General features: G+C 62.7%; 1 protein-coding gene across 1 annotated transcript in view; it reads left to right on the forward strand.

The window, feature by feature from the left end:
- The window catches only part of Tmem179 (transmembrane protein 179), a 37,439-nt gene that overhangs the window by 10,415 nt on the left and 1,273 nt on the right, over nucleotides 1–25,751 (forward strand). Inside the window, exons 4-6 of the mRNA XM_069997448.1 lie at nucleotides 10,184–10,283; nucleotides 24,636–24,773; nucleotides 25,307–25,385. Coding sequence (XP_069853549.1) covers nucleotides 10,184–10,283; nucleotides 24,636–24,773; nucleotides 25,307–25,385 — 317 coding nt within the window. The remainder of the gene's footprint in view (nucleotides 1–10,183; nucleotides 10,284–24,635; nucleotides 24,774–25,306; nucleotides 25,386–25,751) is intronic.

Consider the following 25,751-nt stretch of genomic DNA (forward strand, 5'->3'; position numbering starts at 1 on the left):
CACAGGGCATTGCTCGAGGTCCTGTCAGAACTCATCCATGTGCACTCACCGCGGTTGTCACCCAGCCACTGAGGGCCCAGCAGCCCTGAGCAGCGTCCATCTCCAGGGCGTTCACGTGGGTAAACCATGTCCACTTGCCTGCTCCTTTGATTCCCGCATTGCATCCAGGCCAGCGGCCGCTCCTGCCCTTTGTGGCCAGACGATGCCACTGCAGGTCCACCTCACCTCAGAAGAGAAGCAAAGTGAGCCCGCCAGCCCGTGGCCTTCCTGCTGGGCTGGACACAGGCTGGGCAGATGTCTGCAATTTGCTTTGAATGATTAAATACAGGAGAGTGGAGGAGGGTCGCTGGTGGGCAGAGGAGGTGAAGGGGCAAAGCCAGGACCTGACACTTGAACAAAGCCTTGGGGGGTGTAGATGGCGTCTGCTGTGCGACCCCTGCATCTTGGCTGGGTTAGAAGGCTGCTAACACAATGGTAGTGTGTGAGGAGCTCACAGGGAGACTGTGGCCTGAGACGCTGGCTCTGGCTCGGTCCTGCCATCCAGCCCTAGCCTCTGCCCCTCCACTGTTGCTAGCCCAGAGAAGCTCAGAGCTGTGTGAGAATGATCCAGGGAATGGTGTGAACACTCAGCTGTGTGAGGGCGATCCAGGGAATGGTGTGAACACTCAGGCTGGGTGAGGGCAATACAGGGAATAGTGTGAACACTCGGGCTGTGTGAGGGCGATCCAGGGAATGGTGTGAGCACTGGGGTTGTGTGAGTGTGATCCAGGGAATGGTGTGAGCACTGGGTTTGTGTGAGTGTGGTCCAGGGAATGGTGTGAGCACTGGGGTTGTGTGAGTGTGGTCCAGGGAATGGTGTGAGCACTTGGGCTGTGTGAGGGCAATCCAGAGAACGGTGTGAATACTTGGGCTATGTGAGGGTGATCCAGGGAATGGAGTGAACACTCAGGCTGTGTGAGTGTGATCCAGGGAACAGTGTGAACACTTGGGCCATGTGAGTGTGATCCAGGGAATGATGTGAGCACTTGGGCCATGTGAGTGTGATCCAGGGAATGGTGTGAGCACTTGGGCTATGTGAGTGTGATCCAGGGAATGGTGTGAACACTTGCGCTGTGGAGCCTGAGTCTGAGTCTCAGTCTCAGCCTGCAACGCCCATTTCTGTTTAGAAATATGGTGTTCCTAAAAGAATGCAGAGACCTAGAATCATTAGAAGGTGAGGGAAGTGGGGGAAACAGAAGGAAGAACTATTGTCTGGATTTTAGCTTTCCTAAAATCCTTTTGGAATGTGCTTTCTTTCTTCTTTTGGAATTACTGAGGCTATCCATTGTTCTTTGAGAGCTGCTTTGACCACAGCCACCCACCAATCAATTTACCCACCCACCTATCCATTCAACCACCCAACTATCTGTCCACCCACACCTACCCATCATGCATTATCCATCCACCATCCATCCATCTGTCTGTCCATCCACCCACCCACCCAACTATCATCAATCCATCCATTCAACCAGCATTTATCCATCTCTCCATCCATCCACCCATCCATCTATCCATCCACCTGTTCATCCACCATCTACCCATGCGACCATCCCTCCCCCATCCCATCTACCCATCCATTCTCTCTCTCTCTCTATCCACCCACCCATCCACTCATCTATCCACTCATCTCCACCCATCTACTACCCATCTGTCCATCTATGCATCTGTGCATTCATACATCCACCCACCCACCTATCCATCCATCTCTCCACCCATCTATTCATCCATTCAACCACCAACTTAACCATCCATCTACCACCTGTCCACCTACCCACTCATCCATCCACCCACCCACCCACCTATCTACCAGTGTTTGCATCCATCCAACCACCCACCTATCTATCCATTCAACCACCAACTTATCCATCTATCCACCCACCCACCCACCTATTGAATCAACCACCCACTTATCTATCTACCCCCCTGCCTACCTACCCATCTACCCATTTATCCATCCATCCACCCACCCTCAATCCATCTATCCTCCATCCATCTACCCACTCTCAACCCAGTCATTCATTCATCCGTCCACACATCCACCCACCCATCCATCCACTCATCCATCTATTCACTCACAAATGCATCCATTCATCCACCTACCCACACACCCACCCGCTCATCTATCCATCTATTCATCCATCCATCCACCCAAGCTCAACCCATCCATTCATTCATCCATCCATTCACCCACCCACCCATCCATCTATCCACTCATAAAAATCCATCCATTTATCCATCACCCATCCATCCACACACACACCCACTCATCTGTCCATCTGTTCATCCATCTACCTTTCCACTCATCCTATCTGTCTGTCTGTCTGTCTATCTGCATCCAGTCCTATTCATGATTTCTGACATACAGGCTGTCATTGTAAAGCTAATCAAGCAAGCACATAATTAGATGTCAGAGTCCTTCAGAATACTGTCTTGTCTTACACTAGAGTGTGCAGCTGTCATTTTCTGAGTGCCGTCCATCGGGTCCTGTGTGCCATGAATGTTAAGTGTGCTGCTGTCTTTCCTCTTCACAAGACAGAGGTGTGCACTAAACAGCATGGTCTTTATTCTAGTCTTGGGGGACAGAAGGGACAGGTGCTGCCCTTGACTTGTGCCAGGCTGACCAGAGGGTAGACTTTCAGAGGTGCACGTGGTGTTGGTCCTGTGACGTGAGGCTCAGGTGATAGGAATCCGCTCAGATTGCCTCCGGTTCTCCCACCTGTTCGTTTGTGTATTTAGATTTGAAAGGAATGGGCTTTTTCCTCTGTTGGGTGCAGAGTCCCTCCCATCTATTAACGTCTGTGGCTAATTGTTCTATTAATACTCTCTTCTACTTCACTCGTGGTTTGATCTGGCAATTATTGCCAGGCGTGGGGAGGTCTCCTGCCGTGACTGAGATTTAGGAAGCTCTCTGCATGTTTCTGGCAGCTTTTCTCCATATGCTTCGGGGCACAAGGTTAATAACTGTGGGGTGGTCCTGCGGGGGCTCTGCCAAGTTTCTAAATTCAGTTTCCTCAAGATTGTGTAGGCCTTTGCGTCTTAAGGACTTTAGATAGCAAAAGCAATCATTCCAGCTTTTCATGCCATGGAAAGAAGTGTGGAACGCAGGAAGCAGTGCAACCAGTGCCTCCCTGGTCCTCTCGCATTCACGGGCGGTGCCACCGCGGGCATCCCTGCGTGGGCTGGGCCTCAGGGGCCGGGCCTGCCGGAGGGTGCCACCGCGGGCATCCCGCGTGGGCTGGGCCTCGGGCCGGGCCTGCCGGAGGAGGGGGCACAGCCTCAGCAGGAAGGTGCCTCCCTGGTCCTCGCATTCACGGGCGGTGCCACCGCGGGCATCCCTGCGTGGGCTGGGCCGCCCAGCCCTGTGCCCGGGGCACAGCCTTAGCAGGAATTGGCCCAGCTGCCCAGTTCATGCAGCGGAGGGGCCCAGACTCTCCATGTCTGCGTGTCCTGGGGCAGGGGCGGCCCTGCACTTCCGGGTTTGTTCCTCCCCAGGGGAGGGCACAACTCTGGGGGGGTGGGGAGGGAGGGCTTGGTGGTGGTGAGGGAGGGAGGGAGGGCTTGGTGGTGGTGAGGGAGGGAGGGAGGGCTTGGTGGTGGTGAGGGAGGGAGGGAGGGCTTGGTGGTGGTGGTGAGGGAGGGAGGGAGGGAGGGAGGGCTTGGTGGTGGTGAGGGAGGGAGGGAGGGAGGGAGGGAGGGCTTGGTGGTGGTGGTGAGGGAGGGAGGGAGGGAGGGAGGGCTTGGTGGTGGTGGTGAGGGAGGGAGGGAGGGAGGGAGGGCTTGGTGGTGGTGAGGAAGGGAGGGAGGGAGGGAGGGAGGGCTTGGTGTGGTCAGGGAGGGAAGGCTTGGTGTGGTGAGGGAGGGAGGGCTTGGTGGTGGTGGAGAGGGAGGAAGGGAGGGAGGGAGGGAGGGCTTGGTGGTGGTTTGTTCACAGGGCCTGCTGTCCAGGGAGCAGAGGAAGAGCCCTGCAAGCTGAGGCCAGCAGGACTGGTGAGGGGTGGCGGGGTGGAGGGGAGCAGGCAGGAGAGTGGGGAGGGGTGGCAGGAGGGGTTGGGAAGAGGACCGCTCTGGCGGGCCGAGCCTGGGTCCCCAGCCAACCTGTCAGGGCGGGTGCACCGAGCCTGAGCCCTCCCTGGACCGGGAGGACTGGACTGGAGGGGAAGCGGGTGGGGCAGGAGCAGATGGGGGCAGGGCAGGCGGTCGCAGGGGTGCAGTGTGTACCAGAGGGTCCCACCCAGCAGGGGTGGACGCAGGGGCGGTGGGGGGAGCGCGGGATGGAGGGGGGACGCAGGATGGAGGGGGTGGGATGGAGGGGGGACGCAGGATGGAGGGGGTGGGATAGAGGGGGGATGCAGGATGGAGGGGGTGGAATGGAGGGGGGGACGCAGGATGGAGGGGGTGGAATGGAGGGGGGGATGCAGGATGGAGGGGGTGGGATAGAGGGGGGACACAGGATGGAGGGGGTGGGATGGAGGGGGGGATGCAGGATAGAGGGGGTGGGATGGAGGGGGGACGCAGGATGGAGGGAGTGGGATGGAGGGGGGGATGCAGGATGGAGGGGGTGGGATGGAGGGGGGGATGCAGGATAGAGGGGGTGGGATGGAGGGGGGACGCAGGATGGAGGGGGTGGGATGGAGGGGGGATGCAGGATGGAGGGGGTGGGATGGAGGGGGGATGCAGGATGGAGGGGGTGGGATGGAGGGGGGACGCAGGATGGAGGGGGTGGGATGGAGAGGGGGGGACGCAGGATGGAGGGGGTGGGATGGAGGGGGGATGCAGGATGGAGGGGGTGGGATGGAGGGGGGACGCAGGATGGAGGGGGTGGCATGGAGGGGGGATGCAGGATGGAGGGGGTGGGATGGAGGGGGGATGCAGGATGGAGGGGGTGGGATGGAGGGGGGACGCAGGATGGAGGGGGTGGGATGGAGAGGGGGGGACACAGGATGGAGGGGGTGGGATGGAGGGGGGACGCAGGATGGAGGGGGTGGGATGGAGGAGGGACGCAGGATAGAGGGGGTGGGATGGAGGGGGGACACAGGATGGAGAGGGTGGGATGGGGGGACGCAGGATGGAGGGGACGGGGCTCCCCGCTGCTGGGCCACACGGGGGCGCTGGAGCCCTGCCGCCGGCGCAGCTTGGGACCCGCAGGGCTGGTGCGGGGCGGGCTCCGGGCAGACGCGGGTGCTGGGGCTCAAGGCAGAGTGCCCCTGGGGCTCACGGAGGAGCCCCATCCCGGCCACAGCCTCTCCTGCGGGTGGGGGGCCGGCAGGAGGAAGCCGGGTCCCCACCGGGTCCCCCCACTGGGCTGGGCCTTGAACACAAAGAGGAGGCCGAGGGGGAGGTGCAGCCCGCGTGAATATTTATTAACCCCACAGCCCGCCATTCAGGAGCCTCATCAATATTAATTTCCAATTAAACATGTATGTGAAGGAGATTGCTTCTCCTCCCCTCCAAGAACCTGTCTGAAGCTGGCAGGGGCGGGCAGGGGGCACCTGCTGCTGCGGCCGGGCGGTGCCTGTGGGGTCCTCTCTGTCTGCAGCAACTCGCCCCGGAAATCTGCCTGCCAGTCCTGTGCAGCCTGGAAGGGTGGTGGGGCTGCCCCACATTTGGTGGATCCTGGAGGTGACCCCGCCGGCGGGCAGCAGCAGAGGTCGGGGCCCGGCTGGCCTGCTCTGGCTTGGCGAGGTCGGGGTGGCTGGCCTGCTCTGGCTTGGCGAGGTCCGGGTGGCTGGCCTGCTCTGGCTTGGCGAGGTCGGGGCCCGGCTGGCCTGCTCTGGCTTGGCGAGGTCGGGGCCCGGCTGGCCTGCTCTGGCTTGGCGAGGTCGGGGCCTGGCTGGCCTGCTCTGGCTTGGCGAGGTCGGGGCCCGGCTGGCCTGCTCTGGCTTGGCGAGGTCGGGGTGGCTGGTCTGCTCTGGCTTGGCGAGGTCGGGGTGGCTGGCCTGCTCTGGCTTGGCGAGGTCGGGGTGGCTGGCCTGCTCTGGCTTGGCGAGGTAGGGGTGGCTGGCCTGCTCTGGCTTGGCGAGGTCGGGGTGGCTGGCCTGCTCTGGCTTGGCGAGGTCGGGGTGGCTGGCCTGCTCTGGCTTGGCGAGGTCGGGGCCCGGCTGGCCTGCTCTGGCTTGGCGAGGTCGGGGTGGCTGGTCTGCTCTGGCTTGGCGAGGTCGGGGTGGCTGGCCTGCTCTGGCTTGGCGAGGTCGGGGTGGCATGGAGGTGCAGTGTGGGCTGACGTGTATCTGCATCTAGCAGGCGCTCTCCTGGCGCTCTCCCCGTGTCGCCCGCCCTGGACTCGTGGCTCACTGCGGGCCTGGCACTCTCGCGTCCTCACCCGCACAGCGCACTGGCGCCATGGCTGTGCAGCTGTCTTCATAGTCATCTCCAGTCTGCTTCCCTGTTCACAGGGAGTATTTTCACCCTTCCACGGTTAGCTTGGCATGGGGCTGCGGCGTCTCTCGGCAGGGCCTGGGGTTTGCACCGCGTACGTTGGTGGTGGTGGAGCCTGGTCACTGCCTGTCCGACCGCGGCATCTAGGCTCTCTGGCTGCCGGGGAGTGCTTTCAGGGCGTTCCGAAACGTACCTGCACGCGCGCCCGTTCCTCGGCAGCGCTGTCTTATTTCCTGGCTGACTCCTGCTGGCATCGAGGAGTAGCAGTGATTTGTTTTCCATTTTTATCTTGTAACTGGCTCCTTCCAGTGGCTACGTCACCCGGCTACATTTTTTGCAAAGGCAACATCATCCACAAGTCATGGTAGCTTTATCTCTTCCTTTCCCAGCCCCACTCCTCCTCTTTCTTTCTCCTTCCTTCCTTCCTTCCTTCCTTCCTTCCTTCCTTCCTTCCTTCCTTCCTTCCTTCCTTCCTTCCTTCCCTCCTTCCTTCCCTCCTTCCTTCCCTCCTTCCTTCCCTCCTTCCTTCCTTTCCTCCTCCTCCTTTCTTCTCTTTTTAATGAGTTGATGTTGAGCTTTACGTCTTCCTCTTCTGGGTGTGTAAGCAATTCCTGTGTTCTCTGGTCCTTCCGTTCCTCGTGGATGTGGTGTGTCACAGGCTGGGCTGAGGTGTGGAGGCTGCTCTTGCTTCTCTTGAATGGACCCTGCCAGACCTTGGCTCTTCATTTTGATCTGTTTTGCTGAATGCCACAGATTGTAAGGTGGACTGTTACTTTATGAACCTCTAAGAAAAAAAAATGCTGCCCATAAAATGGTGACACAATGCTTTATCATGTAGAAATGCTACTTTATATTCATCGAAGGGCTCCCGTAGACTTATTTAATCATAGATTTTATCATAGCTCACTCTTATGCATACATAAAAAGGAAAATAAAAGCTAAATGAATGAGTCAAATGTCTGCACACTCAGAGCTGGGCTCCTGTGGTTCCCATCCCAGTGTGGTGTCGCTCACCCAAGTCCGTGTTTGTCCACGTCGAGTTGTCCCTGTGCCGTTGGTGGAGGTGTGGGTGCCACGCTCCCGAGGAGCTGTGACCTTCCAGACCTGCCCAGAACCTGGCGACGGTGGCACTGCACTGACATTCCCTCAGACACTGCCTGGCATTCCAGCCACCAGAGACTTGAGTGCAGCAGGTGTGTCCTGACCCCTGGGGGTCTGTGTAGGCCCTGCACACGCCGCCCCAGGCAGCTCCCCCCCGCCCCCCGTGAAGGGCCTCACTCCACTCACGGTGACCCGTGTGAGTCGAGGCCCCGGCCCGGCCCTGGCCTCTCCCTGGCAGGAAGCTGTGCCATCTTGGGGTCGGGCTCAGCCTGGTTAATTATTCAGTGATTTAAGTGAGATAGTGAAGGGCTTTTTATTGATTTGCATATAAAAGTTATGAAACCAGAGCCGTGCGGACGCGGGCAGATGAGCGGGCTGTAAACCCGAGCTCCGAGCCAAGGCTCTGGAGCAGGGGCTCGCCCCATGCGTCCCGGGGGGATGAAGGTCAGCGGCAAGATGGATGGACGTGCCTGGGGACAGCTGGGGATGAGCAGGCGGGGTGTGGGGGGAGCTCACCCCTCCTCCTGGAGCCGTGGCCCAGACGTGTGTGTGTGCATCTATAATGTTAATTTAGTCATAAAATAAAGGCGGCAGCCGGGAGGGTGGCCCATGCTGACCCTTACATCCAACGCGCCCTGTCACGGGTCTGTGGGGGGGCACAGGGGTGGCCCCCCTCAGGAGGGCCACGGGGGCCTTGCTCTCTGCCCACGCACCACCTGTCAGGGCGGCCTGGGAGCGGCTTGGCAGCCTGAGGGGCGGTGCCGTCCAGGGACAGGGTTGCCCGTGAGGCCCCCGGGTGGCAAGGGCTGTGCCAGCAGGACAGGCCTGTGGGAGGCTCCGAGTTGAGGTGGTGGGCAGGGAGGGGGTTCCTGCGGCGGGCCCAGCAGCAGGGGCCCCACGGACCCGCCCTGGAGCCGCCGTCTGCTCGGAGGCTCACCGGCATCTCCCTTGGCCTCTCTGCCGGCCCTGCCGGCCCTCCGCCCTGCCCGGGGCGGTGGGTGGAGCTGGGCAGGGCGGTGCCGCCACAGGCCCGCCCAGGCTGCTTTCTGTGCCTGCCTGGTGTCTCCACCAGAGGCGCCTCCATCTCGGGGTGAGCCCAGCCCAGGCTCCCACCGCCCCCCGACAGGTCTCCAGCAGGAACGTCCCATCCCGTGTCCAGGACACCTCTTGGTGCTGGGGGCTGTGGCCTGTGTGTGCCGGCTCCTCACCGCCCCCGCTGCTGCTGTGCGGTCTCTCCAGGGGGGATGGGGTCTCTCCAGGGGGGATGGGGTCTCTCCAGGGGGGATGGGGTCTCTCCAGGGGGGATGGGGTCTCTCCAGGGGGAATGGGGTCTCTCCGGGGGGGGATGGTGTCTCTGGGTGGGATGGGGTCTCTCCGGGGGGATGGGGTCTCTCCGGGGGGGATGGGGTCTCTCCGGGGGGATGGGGTCTCTCCAGAGGGGGGGATGGGGTCTCTCCGGGGGGGATGGGGCTCTCTGGGGGGGATGGGTCTCTCCGGGGGGGATGGGGTCTCTCCGGGGGGGATGGGGTCTCTCCGGGGGGGATGGAGTCTCTCCGGGGGGGATGGGGTCTCTGGGTGGGATGGGGTCTCTCCGGGGGGATGGGGTCTCTCCGGGGGGATGGGTCTCTCCGGGGGGGATGGGGTCTCTCCGGGGGGGATGGGGTCTCTCCGGGGGGATGGGGTCTCTCCGGGGGGGATGGGGTCTCTCCGGGGGGATGGGGTCTCTCTGGGGGGATGGGGTCTCTCCGGGGGGGATGGGGCTCTCTGGGTGGGATGGGGTCTCTCCGGGGGGGATGGGGTCTCTCCAGGGGGGATGGGGTCTCTCCGGGGGGATGGGGTCTCTCTGGGGGGGGAATGGGTCTCTCCGGGGGGGATGGGGTCTCTCCGGGGGGATGGGGTCTCTCTGGGGGGGATGGGTCTCTCCGGGGGGGATGGGGTCTCTCCGGGGGGATGGGGTCTCTCCGGGGGGGATGGGGTCTCTCTGGGGGGATGGGGTCTCTCCAGGGGGGATGGGGTCTCTCCAGGGGGATGGGGTCTCTCCAGGGGGGATGGGGTCTCTCCGGGGGGGATGGGGTCTCTCCGGGGGGGATGGGGTCTCTCCGGGGGGGATGGGGCTCTCTGGGTGGGATGGGGTCTCTCTGGGGGGGATGGGGTCTCTCTGGGGGGGATGGGGTCTCTCCAGGGGGATGGGGTCTCTCCAGGGGGATGGGGTCTCTCCAGGGGGGATGGGGTCTCTCCGGGGGGGATGGGGTCTCTCCGGGGGGGATGGGGTCTCTCCGGGGGGGATGGGGTGTCTCTGGGTGGGATGGGGTCTCTCTGGGGGGGGGTGGGATCTCTCTGGGGGGGATGGGGTCTCTCCGGGGGGATGGGGTCTCTCCAGAGGGGGGGATGGGGTCTCTCCGGGGGGGATGGGGCTCTCTGGGCAGGATGTACTTGTCTGCCTGCAGTGTGCAGGGGCCTGTCTGCCCTCAGGGCCCGGCCGCTTGCTGCCTGTGTCTCGGCAGGCAGAGGAGCATGGACAGGGCTCTGGGTCAGGCCCTCGACTCCCCTGCTTCCCAGCCCTGTTCTGAGACCCTGGCCAGGGATCCCCCGGGGCCGGGCAGGTTCTGGGGCTGCTGAGAGTCCCGAGGGGCTGCCCACCTTGGCGGTTCTGTCCCACGGCTGATAGGTGTCGTCCATTACCCGTTCTTCATCAGTGCTGGCTCCCAGGGTGCAGCGGGCGGCGGACAGAAGATGGACTGGGCTGAATCTGTCAAGAACCGGGCAAGGTATGAGCAGAGAAGGGACAGTGGGCGTGGATGGCCCTTCCTCGGGGTCTCCGGGGACGGCCAAGGCCCTGTGCCCCCTTGCCTGGTGGGAGGTGGTGGAGTGGGCCGCGGCGGGGCGGAGGTCCCGTGGGCAGCCGCGCTCAGGCAGGGCAGGGCAGGGTGCGGGCCACGTCAGCACCGTGGCCCTCGGTCCTCGGCAGAGGCCACGTCCTTTCCAGAGGGAGCCTTGAGCGCCGATGAGCTTCTGCCGCCCTGTGAGGAGCCCAGGCCCAGCCAGGGTCACCCCAGAGACCTGGGCGCACAGGGGACAGCGAGGCTCTTGCATACGCTCCAGTGAGCCTTAAGGAGAAGGTAGGGGAGGACGGGAGCTCGGGTTCTGTGACCCCTCCCCGTCCCGGGAGAGGTCTGTGGGGGGCACCTGACCCCCCCCCCCCCGCCCGGTCCGTGCTGTCCTGTCCCGAGCTGTCCAGCTGTCCCGTCCCGGTGGGGAGCCGGCAGTGACCGAGCTTCTGAGTGGACCGTGGCCCTCCTGTGTGTGCTTCCCACGCAGCGGGGATGCAGGCTCGCGCACACCACCTTGCTGGAGAGATGGGGCTCTGGAAGTGTTCGCCCAGGCTGGCCGCAAACCACCATTCTCTTGAGTAGAAAGGATGACAGGTGGGACCCCGGAGACAGTACACATGGCCATGATTTCACCCAAGCCTTTCTTGTTTGCCCTTTCACTTGGAAGCCGTCTTGGGCATCTGGACATTCTGTTTTATTAGGCGGCTGGGCTGCTGGTTCGTGGCGTGCTTAGCGCGGGCCTTGGGCAGTGTGGACAGTGTACGTCCTTCTGAACGGCTTGGCGCGGCTCCTCAGTCCACTGGGGCTTGCTGTGCGTGTTGTGTAAGGTGGCTGGATTTCATCTTCCCGAGCTGCCAACACCAGTGGGGGGCGTGCCACGTGTGTGTCTGCCTTGTAAAATAAGGTAGCTACCAGCTGCGCCCAGGGATTTGAGCTTAAATTAATTTAAATTAAATCAATTAATTTGCATAACATACAATGCCAGATTCTACACGTGGACCTGGGCTGTCACCCCGATGGGACCAGACACTCTGTAACAAGAACCATGCAACAAAGGACAGGGGCTGGGAAGCACAATGAAGCCCTCTTCCCGCCGCACGGCTGGTGCCCCTGCTTCTGGGGTCTTCCCGCACTCCGGGCTGCTGTGAGCTGGGGCTGGGCTTCAGTGTGGCAGGGCCATCCCTCGGGCAGGGGCGGTGGGAGGGTGTGGGAGGGCTGTGTCCTGTCCCAGCCCAGAGACGGGAGAGGACAGGCGGCCTGGTGAGTGCAGAGGACCTTGGAAGCCAGCAAGGCACAGTGTGGCAGTGTGGCACCAGTTGCCTAAATGCTGTTTGTAAAAAGTAATTAGCGGTTCATTTACATGCAGCATACTAGTAATTCTCACTTTATTTTCAGGGAAATTTCTTTGTCTATGTGCACAAATTTGAAGTGTTGGAATCAGCCATCCTGGGGGGGGCGGGGAGAAGGGCGAGCCCGCTCAGCCCAAGTCAGGGGGCAGAAACTTTATCTTGCAGCGTTTCCCGTCAAATGCCAGCAGCCAAAGCCAGTGCAGACTCAGACCCAGGCCATTGCTGTGGCAAGGGACTGCAGCTTCTCTGTGTCCTCACACCAACACCCACACGTGCACATGCACACACGTGCATGCACACTCAGAGCCATCTTTTGTTCTTTTGAACACAGGACCGGCCTAGGACAGACTGTCCCCCAAGCCAACTCTCACAAAATGGACTGGTAGTCCTATCACGAGGAACCGCCAGAACCCATCTAGCCCTTTTCTGGCTTATTAGAAATATTCTGGCAGCCTCTGTTTTTGGCTGGAACGAAGAGGCGTAATAAACATTCGTGCACATATGTCCTTAGGAAGTGGAGTTTCTCTGAGCGCCATGGCTTCCCAGAGGTGGCCAAGCTGTGGGAGGAAGACTCAGGCCTGGGCTTTGGCCATGTGCCCAAGCTGCCGGCCTATTTCCAGAGGACGGTGCTCGCTTCCGCAGGCCGGAGTGGACAGGCCGAGCTCTCCGTGGCGCTCGTTTAGTTTGGGCTGGGCTTTCTTCCACCAAGAACTGCAGCGTCTTTGGCACCCTCCCCACCCCCGGGGAGCTTTCTGTTGTTGCTCTGTTTGATCGCCCTTGCAGAGCAAAATGTACACTCGGGCAGCAGAACTTTGTCCATTGAGGTGAGTGCGCACGGTTCCTGTTTATCATCTATTTTACCCTAGAGGATTTACATGTTTTACGTAGCTCCATCTGGCTTTTGTTGCTGGATTTCTGACTTGCTTAGAAGGGCCGCCCACCCCTAAAACTATACAAAATTGTTCCTCTTTCTTCCATGGATTTCCTTTTCATTCTGGCTGTTAGGACAGACTGGTTTAATTTTGGTGTTGGGTGCGTTGGTGATAGTTATTTTTATGTGTCAACTGCGCTGGGCTGTAGGGTGCCAGGTTTTTAGTGAACATTATTTTGAGTGTGTCAGAGCTGGTCCCAGAGAGAAGAGTAGGAGGCAGCCGCATCTGGGCACTGACTGGCGGTTTGGGGGTGCAGAGGTCCAGTGCCCAGACAGCCTGGGAGATTCTGGAGGAGCTCTGTGGTCAGGACACTGTGAGCCTGACTCTCACACCTCACCCTCAGCCCGAGCTGCAGCTCCCAGGTGCTGGTGTGGAGATGGTCAGGGCCAGGTGTGAGCAGTGGTGTGGAGATGCTCAGGGCCAGGTGTGAGCAGTGGTGTGGAGATGCTCAGGGCCAGGTGTGAGCAGTGGTGTGGAGATGCTCAGGGCCAGGTGTCAGCTCTGGGGTGGAAACGGTTCTGGATGTGGCGTGCATGCGGGAATGAGGAAGAGGAGGACAACACAGTAATGTGGCCTGGCCCGTTTGCTTCTGCAGAAAGGCGCTGGCCCCAAAGCCAGCCGCAGGCACACCCCTCCCGCACCCTGTCCGTGGCGCAGGCCGCACCACACGGACTTCACTGGCTGAGCCGAGGCCAGGGTCTGCCCAGGACCAACCCTTTGAAGTGGGCAGGTCCTTAATGACTAACAGGTGAAGAAGTAACATCCTCTGTTATTTGTTCACTTGCTGACTCTGTCTTAGCAGACAGTCCACGCAGTGAAAGCCACAGGCCAACGCAGGCGCCGTGACGGCCCACTTTGATAGAAAGGCCCTTCTAAGGCCGTGGCTTGGTTTGTGTGAGGCCCGTGCTGAGATCCTGGCTGGGCAGACAGCCCACAGCAGCTGCTCACAGACGCCTGGGCTCTTTGGGAGGAGAACAGTGATCTCCTGGGGCACGGGCTTCCCTGCCGGCAGTCAGACAGGGTGTGGGTGCGAGAGCAGCCCCTGCAGGAGAGGGGCACTGGCCTGGGGCCGGATGAGAGAGTGCTGATCGCGGGGAAGAAAGGGAGAGACGTGGAGGCTGGGTAAGGGGGCGTTTATCCAAAAGAGAGCCTCCTGGAGAACAGGTCTGGGCCCCAGGCTGTACCTCAAGGCTTCCGGGTCACGGTCTGAGAGCTTCCCCGTGTCACCGGCTGCTTCTTACTGCGGGACGCCGGGCAGAGCGTTGGCTGAGGGTCCTGGAGTCAGAGGTTCCCATGCATAGTCGGCCGGCTCCGTTGCTGATGGAGCATCATTGCATCATGATACAGGGTGTCATGGCACCAGAGTGCCCTCCCCATGACAGCCAGGAAGGCATGGGGGCAGGGTGTAAAAGAGAGACAGAGTCAGAGCGAGGCAGAGACAGACACAGGTGGGGAGAGAAGCACAGAGCAGGACAGAGACAGATGGGAAGATAAAGAGAGTCAGAGAGACAGACAAGAAGCACGAAGCAGAGACAGAGAGGAGCGGACTCAGGACATGGCCCTGAGGTTGCTCCCGTGACCTCCTCCTCCTCCCACCATGCCACTTCTGGAAGCATCCACCACCAGATTATGAGTCTGTGGGTGGGTGAATGTGTTGATGAGAGCAGAGTCCTGGGAGCCAATCAGCTGTCAGTCACAATCCACCAGCTGGGCCCAAGCCCGTGAGAAGCACACTTCACATCCACACGGTTACAGCGTAAGAGGTCCTTAAACCGCGTTTGCTGAAAAGCACCGACTACTTACCCATGAATTAACGAAGGCAGGACAAGAGCTGGGCATTCCGCCGCCATTCTGCACCTGTCTGCCTCCCCCGTTACCTGGGCCCCTAGGAAGGTCTGGGTTTACAGATAAAAGGCAAACTGCCCTCAGACAGGCCATTGTGAGGGAAGGCAAAAAGAGAACAGCCAGACCACTGCGGCAGAAGCCAGTTCCCCACTCTCCAGTGATGGCCACACCACACCAGCTTCTAGCAGCTTCTCCAGAGCTTCAGAGAGCAAAGGCTGATATAATAATGACCCCCCCCACCGGCCACCCTGAGACCAACGAATCCTTATACAGCTCTCTCTCCAGCCACCGGAATTTTGTCTTGATCTCTACCTCCCAAATAGCCAGGATTACAGGTATGAGCACTGGTGCCTGGCCTTGTAATTTTTTTTAACTCATTGGTTTATATTTAATTTGCCACTTGAATTAACCTTTGGGACCAGGGGCAGATGGTTCTAGACCGCCAGTGCAGGAACACACGGAGTTCTCAGGACACAGAGGTCAGTGCTTGGTTCATTGTCCCTTTGCCAATGCCCAGCGTCTGCTAACAGCACACTGCCTTTCATAATCTAAACATGCCACTCTGGATGAAATTAAAGACATTGACCTCTGCTTTCTGGGAGGAAGGCTTTCACAAAACTCAGGGAGGAAGCAGTCAGTAGGTCACACCACTCACACACAGGACACTGCAGCTCAGGACTGGGTACCAGCTTCTTTACAGCAGCTGGGTGGTATAATATGCATGGGGAAACTGAAACTCTGCTTTTAAAATTCCAATTGTCTGTTATGTTTTGACTGTGCTTGCTTAGTTAAAATCACATGCAGTATGCCCACAAAGTGAGCTTACTGAATTCTGCCTGAACTTTCTTGCCATCAGTATGGTGGATGAAATTTCCTATGCCTTCCTATTTCTTCCCTATACGTTCTTACAAGATTTTTTCACTCATATGATATTGGCTTTCAAAAATGAATTTTGGAGTTTTATCATATTTTCTATAGATTGAAAATATTTCAATAACAGGATGACAAATCTTACATGTTAACTTGACTGGGCCAAACTGTCCAGATATGTGGTCAGATAGTATTCTAGATGTTTCTATGGATATATTTTTGGGTAAGATTAACATCCAAACCAGTAGACATTGGGTGAAGCAGTTTTTCCTTAATATCAGGTAGAACAAGAACTGACCTCCGGGGTCAGGAGGGAATTGGGAGCAGGTGGGCCTCGGGCTCCCGTGGCAGCGCTGACGCCCTGCAAACTCAGGGCTCGCCCGTGAGCCAGGCCCTCAGAACAGCTCTCCCTTCCCTCTTGAGAAGCGTGTCTCACACACTGAAATAGGATTCCACAGGACATACGTGTATATATGTCCTACCCTACACACACACATAGTACACACATATACATTCACACACGTGTTCTCTCTGGAGAATCTCAATGAGTGCACTCATACAGATAACAAAGGAATTCTTTGATTTTTGAAGGTTAGTAGACTCATCTGTGAAGATTCCAGAATCTATGCCTTTTAATAATTCCTGTAACTCAGGCTGCAGTTTCCCTCTCGATCGCCGGATCTGTTTTGTTTGGCCGAAGCCTGGAGGAATAACTAGTCCTCGCGGAATCCATCCCACCACTGCCAATGCATGGATGGATTTCCGCTCTTGCTGAATTCCCCGGGTGAGACTCAGGACACTGCACAGGGGCAGGATTCCCCCAGGGTGCGTCTTCTGTGGAGCGGGAGCTGGGGCTGGACCTCCGTGTGTACTCCAGGGACTGTGGGACAGACAGACTTGGGACTTACAGACCAATGGCAAATGGCAGTGAGCACAAGAGCTTTCACCTGAGGTGATAAAGGGACCGCAAGCCACGCGCCAGCAAAGAGCCTTCCCCGTGTGAGAACGATCAATTGAGTGGAAGGTCTGTGGCATGGTTGGGAGGGAAACGTTGACAATATTTTCAGAGAGCAGTTTGGTAGTTTCTGCCAATATTTTAAATGTGCATTCCCCATGATTCCCCTTCCAGGAGTTTCTTAGAAACCTGTGTGCCAACCACAAGAGCACACATGCATGTGTGTGCACACGGGTGTTCACACAGCAGCACTGGAAACAGCAACAGGAGCCCTCAACCTGCAGAAGTATCAGTATTATAGAGGGATGTGTGGTTGTTTAAGAAAATGAAGCGGGGGGGGGGGAGGCTGGGAAGGGATGGAAAGGGGAAACTAAGGAGGAGGCTACAATGCTTGATAAGAAATGTACTCATTATCTTGCCCATGTAATTGTAACCCCTCTGTACAGTATTTTCACAATTACAAAGAAAAGAAAAGAAAGAAAATGAAGCAGCCAGGCACTGGTGCCTCATGCCAGTCACTCTAGTTACGCAGAAGGTTGAGATTAGGAAGATCCCAGTCCCAGGCCAGCCCAGGAGCAGCATTTGCAAGATTCCATATCAGACAGACCCACGCCTGTCACCCTGGTCACCTGAGATGACAAGATGTGGCTCACTGGCATTACAATCCAGGCAAAAAGTGAGAATCTCTCTTAGAAAATAACTACAGCAAAAGGGGTTAGAAGCCCAGCCCAAGGGATGGAGCGCCTGCCTGGAAAGCACAAGGCCCCGAGTTCAAACCTCAACAGTGGTGAGAGAAAAGTAGTGCAGGAGACAGCCCTTTCTGCAGGCATGGTGGATGTCTTTGACATGTTGAACCGCAGAGCCAGCTTCACACTGCACGCAGGAGGAAGTGCGGATGGGGTAGATGGTGTGCATTGCTGAGTGGCGGGACAGGGTGAGGGGAGGGGGGTTCCCCGCCGCGCTGGTGCTGTAATGAAAGATGAACACGTGTGACAGACCAGAGGAGGCTTGGGTGCTTTCCATCAGAAGCCAGGCCCGGCGCTTCGCTCTGGGGTGCGGCCGGGCCTGGGTCCCGGAGGAGCCCACGGCAGCGCTGATTCCATCAATCCGGGCGCACGCCAGGGCTCATGGCCGCGAGTGGTGCCCAGCTCGGGAACCTCCGGGGCCCGGCCCCGGCCGCTCGCTGGCCAGTGACCCCTGCGTGGCTCCCATTGCCCCGGCCGGCGCCTCCGGGCGCTCCCTCTCCGCTGCCGTGCGCGCCCAGGCCCGCAGACCAGCCGGGCCTGGCGAGGCCCGCGGCGGGAGGCCGAGGCCCCGCCGGCTCCGGACGCGGCGCCATCCGGGGCCCGGCCCCCATCCGCCGCCCGCGCCAAGCCCCGCGCCCCAGGAGCTGTCCGCAGTGCTGACCGCCGCGGCGCGGATCGCCCAGTGCTGGGCGCTGACCGCGCTGCGCACGCGTCCGGGCGGGGCGCGCGGACCCGGCGCCGCCACTGCGCAGCCTCCCGCGCCGCCCGGCCCGGCCTGCGCGGCGCCCCGGTCCCCGGCGTCCCCGGCCCCCACCCGGCCCCCCACCCGGCCCCCTGCGTCCCCGGCCCCCGGCGTCCCCGGGCCCCCACCAGGCCCCCGGGCCCCCCACCCAGGCCCGCCCCGGCATCCCCGGGCCCCCCACCCAGGCCCCCCACCCGGTCCCCGGGCCCCCTACCCGGCCCCCGGGCCCCCCACCCGGTGCCCGGTCCCCGGGCCCCCCACCCAGGCCCCCCACCCGGTCCCCGGGCCCCCCACCCGGCCCCCGGCGTCCCCGGGCCCCCACCCGGCCCCCGGCGTCCCCGGGCCCCCACCCGGCCCCCGGCGTCCCCGGACCCCCACCCGGCCCCCGGCGTCCCCGGGCCCCCCACCCGGCCCCCGGCCCCCCCGGGCCCCCCACCCAGGCCCGCCCCGGGCCCCCACCCGGCCCCCGGCGTCCCCGGGCCCCCCACCCAGGCCCGCCCCGGGCCCCCACCCGGCCCCCGGCGTCCCCGGGCCCCTCCCCGGCCTCCGCCCCCGCCATGGCGCTGGACGCGCTCCTGGCGGCGCAGGGCGCCTGCTCGCTCCTGGCGCTGCTGCTGGGCCTGGCCGCCGCGCTGCCGCTGGCCCAGCACGGCCGCGACTTCCGCGGCCGCTGCCTGCTCTTCTCCGAGGGGCTGTGGCTGGGCGCCAACCTGACGGCGCGGGGCCGCGCGTGCTTCTCCGTGCAGGAGTGGGGGCCGCCCGCCGCCTGCCGCTTCGGCCTCCTGGCTGCGCTGCTGGCCGCCGCGCTGGCCGCCGCGCTCGCCTGGCGCGCGCTGCTCTTCCTCTGCAAGGGACTGCGGGGGTGAGCGGGGGTGAGCGGGGGTGAGCGGGGTGAGGGGGGGTGAGGGGGGGTGAGCGGGGGTGAGGGGGGTGAGCGGGGCCGGGGGTGAGCGGAGGTGAGGGGGGGGGTGAGCGGGGCCGGGGGTGAGCGGGGGTGAGGGGGGGGTGAGCGGGGGTGAGCGGGGCCGGGGGTGAGCGGGGGTGAGGGGGGGGTGAGCGGGGGTGAGGGGGGGTGAGCGGGGGTGAGCGGGGCCGGGGGTGAGGGGGGGTGAGCGGGGGTGAGCGGGGGTGAGGGGGGGTGAGCGGGGGTGAGCGGGGGCCGGGGGTGAGGGGGGGTGAGCGGGGGTGAGCGGGGGTGAGCGGGGGTGAGCGGGGGTGAGGGGGGTGAGCGGGGCCGGGGGTGAGCGGGGGTGAGCGGGGGTGAGCGGGGGTGAGCGGGGGTGAGCGGGGGTGAGGGGGGTGAGCGGGGGTGAGCGGGGGTGAGCGGGGGTGAGCAGGGGTGAGCAGGGGGTGAGCGGGGGTGAGGGGGGGTGAGCAGGGGTGAGCGGGGGTGAGCGGGGCCGGGGGTGAGCGGAGGTGGGGGGTGGGGGGTGAGCGGGGCCGGGGGTGAGCGGGGGGTGAGCGGGGGTGAGCGGGGTTGGGGGTGAGCAGGGGTGAGCGGGGGTCGGGGGTGAGTGGGGGTGAGCGGGGGGGGGGTGAGCGGGGGTCGGGGGTGAGCAGGGGTGAGCGGGGGTGAGCGGGGCCGGGCGTGAGCGGGTCGGGGGTGAGCGGGGCCGGGGGTGAGCCGGGGTGAGGGGGGGGTGAGCGGGGCCGGGGGTGAGCGGGTCGGGGGTGAGCGGGTCGGGGGTGAGCCGGGGTGAGCGGGGTCGGGGGTGAGCGGGTCAGGGGTGAGGGGGGGGTGAGCGGGTTTCGGGGGTGAGCGGGGTCGGGGGTGAGCGGGGATGGAGGTGATTGGGTCGGGGGTGAGCGGGTGCTTTGGGTGGTTTTGAAGAGAGGGCAGGGCCTGGTCTGCCTGGCACTGAGGCTTCAGCAGCGCCCGGGCCTGTCTGCAGGAAGTGGAAGCAGAGCAGCTGGGTCCCTGTGTCTCCAACCTCCTCCTCACCCCCCTGCTCTGCACTGGGCTGGAGCTGGCAGGTGCTGTGTGTGTGCAGTGCACATACATGCACACGCATGTGTACAGTGCACTCATGTGTACGTGTGCATGTGCGCACACGTGTGCAATGTACTCGTGTATATATGTGTATGTGCACACGTGTGTGCAATATACTCATGTGTGTGCAATATACTCATGTGTGTGCATGCACTCATGTGCATGTGTGCACGTGCACACACATGTGTGTGGATGTGCTCATGTGTATGTGTGCATGCACTTGTGTATACATGTGTGTGCATGAGCATGTGTGTATTGTGTGTGTGCATGCATGTGTGTGAGCCCAGCTCACCACAGGACAGCAATCCACCCTTCTGCAGGTCTCTTCCTTCTCCCTTAACCCCTCAACGGTCATATCCCAAGGATATATACCGTTTGGGACCTCACCTGCACATAGGGACCAATGGGGAGTTACTCAGGTCAGCACTGGTGTGCCAGGGTGGAGGCAAGCATCGCTGGACACAGACAGGGCCAGAGGAGGGCCTGGGCAGGGATGGGTGGGAGGAACCTGAGGCCCCTCTTCCTTGGGATGCTGGGGTTATGACACGAGCCAGCGGTGCCATTGCTCACACACAGCTCAAGACTTCAAGAGAAGTGACCTTGGGGTGCTCAGACAGGAGAGCCGCTCGAGAGACCCAGCTTGTGTTCAGAGCCATGGTGAATTCAGAGAAGGAGGCACAGGGGCTGGGGCAGGGGCAGGGAGGGGCACAGGGGCTGGGGCAGGGGGGCAGGGGGCAGGGAGGGGCACAGGGGCTGGGGCAGGGGGCAGGGAGGGGCACAGGGGCTAGGGCAGGGAGGGGCACAGGGGCTGGGGCAGGGGCAGGGAGGGGCACAGGGCTGGGGCAGGGGGCAGGGAGGGGCACAGGCGCTGGGGCAGGGGGCAGGGAGGGGCACAGGGGCACAGGGGCTAGGGCAGGGAGGGGCACAGGGGCTGGGGCAGGGGGCAGGGAGGGGCACAGGGGCTGGGGCAGGGGGCAGGGAGGGGCACAGGGGCTGGGGCAGGGGGCAGGGAGGGGCACAGGGGCTAGGGCAGGGAGGGGCACAGGGGCTGGGGCAGGGGGCAGGGAGGGGCACAGGGGCTGGGGCAGGGGGGCAGGGAGCAGGGAGGGGCACAGGGGCTGGGGCAGGGGGCAGGGAGGGGCACAGGGGCACAGGGGCTAGGGCAGGGAGGGGCACAGGGGCTGGGGCAGGGGGCAGGGAGGGGCACAGGGGCACAGGGGCTAGGGCAGGGAGGGGCACAGGGGCTGGGGCAGGGGGCAGGGAGGTGCACAGAGGCTGGGGCAGGGGCAGGGAGGGGCACAGGGGCTGGGGCTGGGGCAGGGAGGGGCATGGGGGCTGGGGCAGGGGGCAGGGAGGGGCACGGGGGCTGGGGCAGGGAGGGGCACAGGGGCTGGGGCTGGGGAAGGGAGGGGCATGGGGGCTGGGGCAGGGGGCAGGGAGGGGCACGGGGGCTGGGGCAGGGAGGGGTACAGGGGCTGGGGCTGGGACAGGGACAGGGAGGGGCACGGGGGCTGGGGCAGGGAGGGGCACAGGGGCACGGGGGCTGGGGCTGGGGCAGGGAGGATAGAGCTCCTCAGAGTTTACGGGACAAGTGCATTGGTCACCCATGCATAAATCGTCAGCAAACCCAGGTTCTGCCTCAGGCAGGTGTCTGTCTGCCCTGTGAAATGACCGAGAGGAAGCCATTTTAAAGACGGAAGGCCCGGGCTTGGCATTTCCAGGCCGTCCCAGGGCTCTGTTCTGGCTCCTCAGGAGAGGCAGGCAGCTCTGTGGTGTGGCCTGGGCAGCTCAGGAGGCTGTAGGGGACTCCGAGGGGCATGTTGAGGACCACAGTAGCCTGGACTCTGTCAGTGGCCGAGGTGTGCATGCGGGGGACAGGCCTCAGGGCCACTGCATGTCCAGCCTGTGGGGTCACCCAGGCCAGGCCCTGGGTTTGGGAGGGCAGGCCTGGCTAGAGCCAGCACACACTGCCTCTTAAGACTGGACGTCAGGCTCAGAGCCTGCTGCTGTGTCCTCTTGCCAGTGTCCAGAGCCCGCCTTGTGGTCTGTCCCGGGCTTTTGATCGGGGCTGAGTTCACAGAACAGAAGCTTCGGGAGCAGCCCTCGGCTTATGCAGGTGTGTCTGCTGGGCTGTGAGGCCCAGGCGTTGTGTCTGGAGTATAAAGAGGGAGTCAGGGAAACTGTGCACGGCTGCGGGCCTGGAGCCAGCCTGCTGAGTGAACGAGTAGGTGGCTACTGATTCCAGGGGCTCAGGGACCTGCCCCCGGGAGGCAGTGCGGCAGAGTCCTGGGCCCAGGGCTCGGGGCAGCTGTGCCCAACAGGAGCCCTTTGAGCTGGTGTTGGCAGCAGCTCTGGGTTAAAACAACCCATCTGCCTGCCCACACCTGTCGCTCAGCCCTCAGATTGCTCGGGGCTTCCTGGGATGTCTGTCACCATGGAGACGGCACAGCCAGCCTGGGTACCCCAGAAGCAGCTTGAGAAAGACAGTTAACCCTGTGTGTGATGCTTCCTCTTCCTGCCTGCGGTCCTGCCCTGTCCTTGTGTGTGCTGGGAGAGGGCACAGCGGCATCGTGACCTTGGGGGGAGGCTGTCCCTGTCCCCTCCCCAGCCTGCGCCGTCTTGGGGGAGGCTGTCTGAGGCCTCCTTCCCGGCCCGCCCCTCCTGCCCCCATCCCCTGCCTGCTCCGCCCAGACGGCCCTGCACTGCGGTCTCTCAGCTCAGTTCCCATGATTCCCCACTGCAGACACCTTTGCTTCCCGGCCTTTATCCCACACCCGGGCCCCAGTGAGCCAGGGCAGCAGGCCAGGGTGTGGTGGGGTGGGGGAGTGTGCCTTCTCGGGCATACTGGCGGCCATTGCCTGAGACCTTGACTCACAGACTCGGCAGTTCACAGAGGGAGAAACAGGATCAGAGAGGCACCGACCTGCTCAAGGCCATGTGACTGGCAAGGGGTCAGAGGCGGGTGATACCAGCTCTTGAGGCCCAGGTGGGGTCTCCGTGGACCTCGGGGGCTCTGGCGCACTGTTCTAGCCCTGGGATCGAGCCTGGAGTAGGAGGGTGGGTTTAGAATCGGGAATGGAGGTGTGGGGTCCCTCAGTGTGGCGATCAAGGAGGGCTGGTTGGTAGGAGACTAGGAAGTGGAGCTCTTGCGTTATCTCAGTGGCCTCGGGGCTCGTGGGCTCCAGAGGGGCTGGAGCACAAGTGGGCGCCACGGAGACGGCTGGCGCCGGGCAGCGCGACACAGCCCCTTCCCACTTTCCTCCAGCCCTGCGCGGGCAGAGCACTGCTCACGGCCTGGTCTTCAGAGGCTCTGGGCGGGGTGTCAGGTGGGGCAGGGCTGGGACTGTCCAGTGTACCAGAGAGCTGCGGGGACGGGGCTGCGGGGACGGGGCTGCGGCGCGCGGGGCTGCACCCCCGAGCGCAGGGGGCACAGAGCCGCGTGGAGTCGGCGCCGGTGTTTGGTCTTGTTGAGCTGAGGGCAGAGACGGGCGTGCTGGCACGAGCTTTGCACTTCCTGTGGAGGCTGCGGGACCACAGCCTGTGGCCTGGAGAGCGCCCTGTGACCCTGGCCTCTTCTGCCTTTCTCAGGGATGGGTTCCAGCCTCGCTCTCCTGCCTCACTCGCCTGCCCGGGAGCCCGAGGGCTGGGGGGCCCGTGGTGAGCACCCTCGGGCTGTCGGTGGCCCTGTGCCAGCCTCGGCGGCACCGGGTCAGTCGGGTGCAGGTGTCACGCACACGTTGGAAGACCCCGTTCCTTTCCTTTGTCCTCTGTGTCCCACACGGGACCAGAGAACAGAGCTGGGCTCTGCCGGCCTTGGCCAGCGTGGCCTCCGTCACGTGCCCGTGGAAGGCTCTCTGGCCGGTCACTTTGCTCGTCTCGCGCTGTTGGCCGGAGGGAGCCGCTCTGCCTGTCCCATTCACCTGTGAGGGGTCTCTGGGGACCCGTGCTCCCCCTCCCTCACCTCAGAGTCTCAGTGAGCTCCTCAGACTCAGCCACCCCCAGGCTCCTTTGAGGGTTTCGGAGGAGGTGGGTGTTTGGGGTGAGGTGGTCTGTGGTGGGTGTTTGGGGTGATGTGGTCTGTGGGGTATGTGTCTCCTGTGAGAGTCGGGGCCCGGGGAGGCCAGTGCCGCCTGGCCCGCATCCTCTCCCCTCCACGCTCCAGATGCCCGCTCTGGTCAGCCAGGGCCCGGTCAGCCCCGGCCCAGCTTGGCCTTTTAGATGTGGCTGAGTCAGAGCCGGTCAAAGAGCAGGTTGGTAGTGCAGGTCCTGTCTTGGGGACCATGTGGTGGATGGCCGCCCTCTGGGCAGTCTGCTCAGGGTACAGACCCACACTGGGCAGTGCAGACGGTGTGTCGGCAGCGGGGCTCTGGAGGCTGGACCTCAGGATCCGTGTCTGGTTGGCAAATGGCACCTGTTCACCATTGCTCCTGCCTGGTGGGGACTCTGGGTCCCGCGGCCCCTCAGAGGCCTCTCCTCCTGCCTTCTTGGATGAGGATGACGCATTTGATCATAGGGAGCTGCCAGCGTCCAGCCCGCAGAGGCCAGGGACTACATGGCTGGACGGCCTTGTGGGCGGATGGCTTGCCATTTCAGTGGACACAGCCGCCGCCTGTGTTGGCCCTGCCTCCCCCGCACGGTGTGGAGCGTGGCTTCCGCTTCCAGCCTCGGGCCCGTCAGGCAGCTCAGGGCCAGCACTGGAGTCTTGGCACGGGGGACAGCCATGGAGGGGCAGCAGCCGCCCGAGGCCCTGCTCAACCCCCGCGTGGGCCCTGACTCCAGGGGCTGTGCCCCTCCGTGTCGGGGACACCGCTGGAGGCCCCTGGGGCCTCCCCCAGTAGTTCTCTGTCTTCTCGGCCTCAGGTCCTTCTTCTACGCCTTCCTGAGTCTCCTGGTCAGCGCCCTGGTGGTGGTCCTGGTCTTCATCGCCAGCACCATCGTGAGTGTGGGCTTCACCATGTGGTGTGACACCATCACTGAAAAGGGCGCCGTGCCCCACAGGTGTGTGTCACACACGGGGGTGTGTCGCCGGGCCCCGCACCCCTCCCCGCAGCCCGGTGTGCGGACACTGCAGGCTCGCCCCAGCGGTTAGTTTTAGCCTGAGCTCCCACTGGGGTCCGAAGTGGGCTGGGTCCGTGGTTGGGTCCACTGAGCAGTGTGGACCTCACGCCCGTCTCAGCCCAGGGACTGCGGGACTGGACAGGGCAGTCCTCTGCCCTTGGGAATAGCGATCCCCAAGTAGCCTCCCAGTCTTGGTTCTGGCCATGGCTCCCTCCTCTGCCTCTCCCTGAGCAGCTCGGGCAGGCCAGCGCTGGACAGGGGAACTGAGGACTGTGACCACGGGAGCCGGGGCCAGCGCTGGTGCCCTCCAGTGCCAGGCTGGGTCAGCTCTGCAGACTTCCTGCAGGAGTCTGTGCTGACCCCCGAGGACGCTGCGAGGCTTCCCTGCCTGTCCCCCTGGGGGCCGCCGTGTGTGCTGTGGGAGGGACCGGCTCACAGCTGCCCTGCCCGTGCCCCGCGCCCTGTTGTTGCAGCTGTAAGGAGCTCCAGGACCTGGACTTGGAGCTGAGCGTGGACAACTCCGCCTTCTACCATCAGTTTGCCATTGCCCAGGTAGGTGGGTTCAGGCAGGAAGGGCGGGGGTGTAGGGGGGCTGGCCACGGGGCATGGCCTGCGACGCCCCTCCCACGGCCCCCAAGGAAACCCGTGCCAGGCGGGGTGAGGCCGGCGTGGCGGGCAGGCGCCTTCCTCTGGGGAGGACGGGAGAAGCGTTTCCTGGAGAAGGAGCAGACGCAGGTGGGCAGGGCAGGGCAGGGCAGGGCAGGGCAGGGCAGGGCAGGGCAGGGCACAAACTGGCAGCTGGATAGACACCCTGGAGAGGCGGGCGCCAGGTAGCTGGGGTGGGGGAGGGGAAGGTGGCGCCAGACCAGGCCAACCCAGCGCAATGGGAAGCTCGGATTCTGTCCTGGGGCCAAGAGG

This window comes from Dipodomys merriami, unplaced genomic scaffold, assembly GCF_024711535.1.
Source record: "Dipodomys merriami isolate MVZ:Mamm:240054 unplaced genomic scaffold, mDipMer1.0.p SCAF_50, whole genome shotgun sequence".
NCBI lineage: Eukaryota > Metazoa > Chordata > Mammalia > Rodentia > Heteromyidae > Dipodomys > Dipodomys merriami.